The sequence below is a fragment of the Salmo trutta genome, chromosome 38 (genome assembly GCF_901001165.1).
Source record: "Salmo trutta chromosome 38, fSalTru1.1, whole genome shotgun sequence".
NCBI lineage: Eukaryota > Metazoa > Chordata > Actinopteri > Salmoniformes > Salmonidae > Salmo > Salmo trutta.
In genome coordinates, this window is record NC_042994.1 from 28,813,585 (window position 1) to 28,821,508 (window position 7,924).

The 7,924-nt window shown below is 48.1% G+C and overlaps 1 protein-coding gene across 1 annotated transcript in view; it reads left to right on the forward strand.

The window, feature by feature from the left end:
- LOC115178578 (cAMP-specific 3',5'-cyclic phosphodiesterase 4B-like) overlaps positions 1–5,659 on the forward strand; it is a 45,642-nt gene extending 39,983 nt beyond the window's left edge. The window contains exons 16-19 of the mRNA XM_029739833.1: positions 1,903–2,085; positions 3,132–3,308; positions 3,546–3,861; positions 5,655–5,659. Of these exons, the coding sequence (XP_029595693.1) occupies positions 1,903–2,085; positions 3,132–3,308; positions 3,546–3,861; positions 5,655–5,659 (681 nt within the window). The remainder of the gene's footprint in view (positions 1–1,902; positions 2,086–3,131; positions 3,309–3,545; positions 3,862–5,654) is intronic.
- Positions 5,660–7,924: the final 2,265 nt, after the last annotated feature.

Sequence of the window (7,924 nt, forward strand, 5' to 3'; positions counted from 1 at the left end):
ACTATACAGGTAACACCTACAGAAAATACATGACTATACAGGTAACACCTACAGAAAATACATGAAGATACAGGTAACACCTACAGAAAATACATGACTATACAGGTAACACCTACAGAAAGTACATGACTATACAGGTAACACCTACAGAAAGTACATGACTATACAGGTAACACCTACAGAAAATACATGAAGATACAGGTAACACCTACAGAAAATACATGACTATACAGGTAACACCTACAGAAAATACATGAAGATACAGGTAACACCTACAGAAAATACATGACTATACAGGTAACACCTACAGAAAATACATGACGATACAGGTAACACCTACAGAAAATACATGAAGATACAGGTAACACCTACAGAAAGTACATGAAGATACAGGTAACACCTACAGAAAGTACATGACTATACAGGTAACACCTACAGAAAGTACATGACTATACAGGTAACACCTACAGAAAATACATGACTATACAGGTAACACCTACAGAAAGTACATGACGATACAGGTAACACCTACAGAAAATACATGACGATACAGGTATCACCTACAGAAAATACATGAAGATACAGGTAACACCTACAGAAAATACATGAAGATACAGGGGAAAACTTCTGACTGCATTATATTGAAATAACAATGCTCATCCTCACCAGAATCCCTTCAGACCCAGGACAGTGCAGCTTGGCTACTGTGTGTTGAATCCCTTCAGACCCAGGACAGTGCAGCATGGCTGCTGTGTTGAATCCCTTCAGACCCAGGACAGTGCAGCATGGCTGCTGTGTTGAATCCCTTCAGACCCAGGACAGTGCAGCATGGCTGCTGTGTTGAATCCCTTCAGACCCAGGACAGTGCAGCATGGCTGCTGTGTGTTGAATCCCTTCAGACCCAGGACAGTGCAGCATGGCTGCTGTGTTGAATCCCTTCAGACCCAGGACAGTGCAGCATGGCTGCTGTGTTGAATCCCTTCAGACCCAGGACAGTGCAGCATGGCTGCTGTGTTGAATCCCTTCAGACCCAGGACAGTGCAGCATGGCTGCTGTGTGTTGAATCCCTTCAGACCCAGGACAGTGCAGCATGGCTGCTGTGTGTTGAATCCCTTCAGACCCAGGACAGTGCAGCATGGCTGCTGTGTTGAATCCCTTCAGACCCAGGACAGTGCAGCATGGCTGCTGTGTGTTGAATCCCTTCAGACCCAGGACAGTGCAGCATGGCTGCTGTGTGTTGAATCCCTTCAGACCCAGGACAGTGCAGCATGGCTGCTGTGTGTTGAATCCCTTCAGACCCAGGACAGTGCAGCATGGCTGCTGTGTGTTGAATCCCTTCAGACCCAGGACAGTGCAGCATGGCTGCTGTGTGTTGAATCCCTTCAGACCCAGGACAGTGCAGCATGGCTACTGTGTGTTGAATCCCTTCAGACCCAGGACAGTGCAGCATGGCTGCTGTGTTGAATTCCTTCAGACCCAGGACAGTGCAGCATGGCTGCTGTGTTGAATCCCTTCAGACCCAGGACAGTGCAGCATGGCTGCTGTGTTGAATCCCTTCAGACCCAGGACAGTGCAGCATGGCTGCTGTGTTGAATCCCTTCAGACCCAGGACAGTGCAGCATGGCTGCTGTGTGTTGAATCCCTTCAGACCCAGGACAGTGCAGCATGGCTGCTGTGTTGAATCCCTTCAGACCCAGGACAGTGCAGCATGGCTGCTGTGTGTTGAATCCCTTCAGACCCAGGACAGTGCAGCATGGCTGCTGTGTTGAATCCCTTCAGACCCAGGACAGTGCAGCATGGCTGCTGTGTGTTGAATCCCTTCAGACCCAGGACAGTGTCTCTATCTAAAACAGCGTCAACATGTTTAACACTGGGGGGGGGGGGGTCTCCTCCTCTCTGTAGGTCCTGAGGAACATGGTTCACTGTGCAGACCTCAGCAACCCCACCAAGCCACTGGGTGTGTATCGCCAGTGGACTGAACGCATCATGGAGGAGTTCTCCAGACAGGGAGACAAGGAGAGAGACAAGGGCTTGGAGATCAGCCCCATGTGTGACAAACACACTGCCTCGGTGGAGAAGAGCCAGGTCTCTCACACACACACACACACACACACACACACACACACACACACACACACACACACACACACTCTTTCAAACACACACACGCAGAATACACACTTTCAAACACACACACAGAATACACACTTTCAAACACACACACACACAGAATACACACTTTCAAACACACACACACACATAATACACACTTTCAAACACACACACAGAATACACACTTTCAAACACAAACACAGAATACACACTTTCAAACACACACACACACACATAATACACACTTTCAAACACACACACACACAGAATACACACTTTCAAACACACACACACGCAATATACACACTTTCAAACACACACACACAGAATACACACTTTCAAACACACACACAGAATACACACTTTCAAACACACACACACACACACACACAGAATACACACTTTCAAACACACACACACACACACACACACACATAATACACACTTTCAAACACACACACACACACACACACACACACACACACAGAATACACACTTTCAAACACACACACACAGAATACACACTTTCAAACACACACACACACACACACACAGAATACACACTTTCAAACACACACACACACACACGCAGAATAAACATTTTCAAACACACGCCATCTCCTTCTTCCTCTTCAAAAGCACTGATTAGAGCGACAGTTAGGCAGTTAGGCAATTACAGTGGTGGGCCAATAACTGAAAGGTCACTAGTTCAAATCTTCAAGCAGACAAGGTGAAAAATATGTTAGTGTGCCTCTCTCTCTCCCTCCTTCTCTCCCTTTCTCCCTCTCTCTCCCTCCCTCTCTCCTTCTCTCTCTCTTCCTCCCTCTCTCTCCATCTCCCTTTCTCTCCCTTTCCCTGTCTCCTCTCCCTTTCTCCCCCTTGCTCTCTCTCCCTTCTCTTTCTGTCTTTCTCTCCCTCCCTCTCTTCCTCTTTCTCCCTCTCTCTCTCCCTTTCTCTCTCCCTCTCTCCCTCCCCCTCTCTCCCTCCCTTTCTCTCTCCTTCCCTCTCTCTGACTCCAGGTGGGTTTCATAGACTACATAGTCCACCCTCTGTGGGAGACGTGGGGTGATCTGGTCCACCCTGATGCCCAGGACCTGCTGGACACATTGGAGGAGAACAGAGACTGGTACCAGTCCACCATGCCTCAGAGCCCCTCTCCTCCCTACGACAAACACCTGCTCACCGACCGCTTCCAGGTAACACACACACACACATACACACGCAAAGGATGATCTATTAATGAAATATTACTGTAGAAAACCAGTTGGTGGTGCTCTTTATCAATGACCATCTATATAACTAACTATCAATCTACTGTCTTCTCTTTATCAATGACCATCTATATAACTAACTATCAATCTACTGTCTTCTCTTTATCAATGACCATCTATATAACTAACTATCAATCTACTGCCTTCTCTTTATTCTCCCAGTTTGAGCTGGCACTGGAAGATGTGGAGCCCAACCACAACCACATACAACAACCCAACGGGTCCAACCACATGGTCAGACAGGAGAACGGAAACCAGGACCATTCAAAGGAGGACCATGTTGAAGAGGTGGAGGAGGACCATGTTGAAGAGGTGGAGGAGGACCATGTTGAAGAGGTGGAGGAGGACCATGTTGAAGGGGAGGAGGAGGACCATGTTGAAGAGGAGGAGGACCATGTTGAAGGGGAGGAGGACCATGTTGAAGAGGTGGAGGAGAACCATGTTGAAGAGGAGGAGGAGGACCATGTTGAAGAGGTGGAGGAGAACCATGTTGAAGAGGAGGAGGACCATGTTGAAGAGGAGGAGGAGAACCATGTTGAAGAGGAGGAGGACCATGTTGAAGAGGTGGAGGAGAACCATGTTGAAGAGGAGGAGGACCATGTTGAAGAGGAGGAGGAGGACCATGTTGAAGAGGAGGAGGGGGACCATGTTGAAGTGGAGGAGGAGGAGAACCATGTGGAGGAGAAGGAGGAGGACCATGTTGAAGGGGAGGAGGAGGACCATGTTGAAGGGGAGGAGGAGGAGGACCATGTTGAAGAGGAGGAGGAGGACCATGTTGAAGGGGAGGAGGAGGACCATGTTGAAGGGGAGGAGGAGGAGGAGGACCATGTTGAAGAGGAGGAGGAGGAGGACCATGTTGAAGAGGTGGAGGAGAACCATGTTGAAGAGGTGGAGGACCATGTTGAAGAGGAGGAGAACCATGTTGAAGAGGTGGAGGAGGACCATGTTGAAGAGGAGGAGGAGGACCATGTTGAAGAGGAGGAGGAGGAGGACCATGTTGAAGAGGTGGAGGAGAAGGACCATGTTGAAGAGGTGGAGGTGGAGGATCATGTGGAGGAGAAGGACCATGTTGAAGAGGAGGAGGAGGACCATGTTGAAGAGGAGGAGGAGGACCATGTTGAAGAGGTGGAGGACCATGTTGAAGAGGAGGAGGAGAACCATGTTGAAGAGGTGGAGGAGGACCATGTTGAAGAGGAGGAGGAGAAGAACCATGTTGAAGAGGTGGAGGTGGAGGACCATGTGGAGGAGAAGGACCATGTTGAAGAGGAGGAGGCGGAGGACCATGTTGAAGGGGAGGAGGAGGAGGACCATGTTGAAGAGGAGGAGGCGGAGGACCATGTTGAAGGGGAGGAGGAGGAGGACCATGTTGAAGAGGTGGAGGAAGAAGATAGAGGAGAGAAGGATGTCAAAGAAAATGGAGATGTGGAGAACCAAAATGGAGAACGAGACTGTGTTGGAAAGGAGCAGGAGGAAGGAGAAGACGAGGAGGAGGAAGGTGAAGACGAGGAGGAGGAGAAAGAAGGAGAGGAACAGGGGGAGGAAGAAGGAGAGGAACAGGAGGAGAAAGAAGTAGAGGAGGGGGAGAAAGAAGGAGAGGAGGGGGAGAAAGAAGGAGAGGAGGGGGAGAAAGAAGAGGAGGAGGAGGAGGAGGAGGAGGAGAAAGGAGAGCAGTGGGAGAAAGAAGAGGAGGAGGAGAAAGAAGAGGAGGATGAGGAGAAAGAAGGAGAGGAGGGGGAGAAAGAAGAGGAGGAGGAGGAGAAAGAAGGCGGAGAATGAAAGAGAGGAAAAGGAGGAAGGAGATGAGAAAGAGGAAAGTTAGTTGGAAATGAGGAGATCAAAAAAAGAAGAATAGATAAAAGAGAGGAGAGAAGCTAAATCAGACCCAATGGAGGAGAGATGGAGGAAGAGGAGGGGAGAGATGGAGAAAGAGGAGGAGAGATGAGGAAGAGAGGTGGAGGAAGAGGAGGAGAGATGGAGGAAGAGCTGGAGAGATGGAGGAAAGATGGAGGAAGAGGAGGAGAGATGGAGGAAGAGAGGTGTAGGAAGAGGAGGAGATGGAGGAAGAGGAGGAAAGATGGAGGAAGAGAGGTGGAGGAAGAGGAGGAGAGATGGAGGAAGAGGAGGAGAGATGAAGAAGAGGAGAGATGGAGGAAGAGGTGGACTATAGACCCAGTAAAGGTCTGGATGGACAGAGATGGAGGAAGAGGAGGACTTGAAAGGACTCATAATGACAGCGCCTCCACTTCCACCTCCAGTTCTCTGTGTTTACAGGGTAAGCTATGAGCACTACCTCCTGGGCCATTAAGACCTGGACCCCTTGGCAGAGGCTCTATCTGTTACAGAACAGGGTGGTTACTGTACAACAGTACTGTATTACAGAACGGGGTGGTTACTGTACAACAGTACTGTATTACAGAACAGGGTGGTTACTGTACAACAGTACTGTATTACAGAACAGGGTGGTTACTGTACAACAGTACTGTATTACAGAACAGGGTGGTTACTGTACAACAGTACTGTATTACAGAACGGGGTGGTTTCTGTACAACAGTACTGTATTACAGAACAGGGTGGTTACTGTACAACAGTACTGTATTACAGAACAGGGTGGTTACTGTACAACAGTACTGTATTACAGAACAGGGTGGTTACTGTACAACAGTACTGTATTACAGAACAGGGCACCAGGCTGAACTGTGGGACAAACAGAGGTTTGTGTTGCAGGTGTGAGGTTGCTAGCTAGTAAACATTATCCCACCGTGGAACAAAGTGATGTCACCTGTCCTGACACCTGAGGCAGTGTCTGCCTCGCCCAACCAAGGCCATGGGATGTGTCCCAAATGGCAACCTATTTCCTATATACTGTACAAAGGGCTCTGGTCAAAAGTAGTGCACTACATAGGGAATAGGTTGCCATTTGGAATACAGTCGTTCAGTCTTCATGACCTATAGCCTTTGTACATGGACCACTGCCACCAGGGGGAACCTTCTTTTAACAGCTCTTTTGTAGCACTACGGACTATTAAGACTGTAACACACACTGTAACACACAGTCACCCACCGGCCAGCACATTCAAAACAATAAACAATGCTCTTTCGGACTCCATTGGACTATTAAACATGGAGAAGGGTGAAGTTGCCCCTAGAAACTGATCTTGGGTCAGTTTAACATTGTCCCCCACTAATGGTTAAGGTTAGGATTGGGGGAGGGGGAAGCTGATCCTAGATCTGTACCTAGGGGATTCTGGAGCAAGAACACACTGGAACACTTTGAATATTTTATTTGGATCCACAGTCTGAGCATCAAGAAAGAAAATAACCCAATATAGAGGTCAAAGGTCACATTGATTCATACCATCATAGAGATGTTAAGAGATCACAACATTGTATCTGTCCCGTTATGGCGTCTGTGAGCGCACAGGCACCACCACTGTGGCCATCTCCATTTTGAAGTAGTTCATTTTCTTATTTTACTACTTCTATGAGTTGGTAAACAAACTGGAAGGGTGCATACTGCCACCTGGACTGTGTTATTTAAACAGGTATAAAGCCAAGGTTGGCAATTCACTGCCACCTGCAGTTATGGAATGTTTGCTCACCAGTATAATTCATTGGCTGATGACCTCGATGGAATTATGTGATCCTTCCTTAACCCACAGGAAGTCCCACCCAGTTGACTACTTCAAAATGGTGAAAGTCCTCAATGTTACTGCCCATGTTAAAACAGGCTTTTGGGCACACTAAAATATATAGAAGACTATCTATCTATCTTGATGGGACTTATAGGCTGTCTCCCAATGGGCCCTGGTCAAATGAAGTTCACTACGTAGAGAATAGGGTGCCATTCTGGTCAAAAGAAGTGCACTACATAAGGAATAGAGTGCCATTTGGGACTCAGACATGGACATACAGGTGTTGGTGTATGTATATTTCATATCTAAGAGACATTTGTAACCCAAGACTCGTCTGGAGCTGCATTCAACTGGACTTTTTTTTCTTCCATTTTTGTCGGAATTGAAAAAAAAAAATGCAAAAAGAGAGGAACCTTATGTACCCTGATGTCACAGCCCATCCTTTACCCTGAGGTCACAGCCCATCATTTACCCTGTTGTCACAGCCCATCCTTTACCCTGAGGTCACAGCCCATCCTTTACCCTGAGGTCACAGCCCATCTTTTACCCTGAGGTCACAGCCCATCTTTTACCCTGAGGTCACAGCCCATCCTTTACCCTGAGGTCATTGTCCATCCTTTACCCTGAGGTCACAGCCCATCTTTTACCCTGAGGTCACAGCCCATCTTTTACCCTGAGGTCACAGCCCATCTTTTACCCTGAGGTCACAGCCCATCCTTTACCCTGAGGTCACAGCCCATCCTTTACCCTGAGGTCACGGCCCATCCTTTACCCTGAGGTCACGGTCCATCCTTTACCCTGAGGTCACGGTCCATCCTTTACCCTGAGGTCATTGTCCATCCTTTACCCTGAGGTCACAGCCCATCCTTTACCCTGAGGTCACAGCCCATCCTTTACCCTGAGGTCATT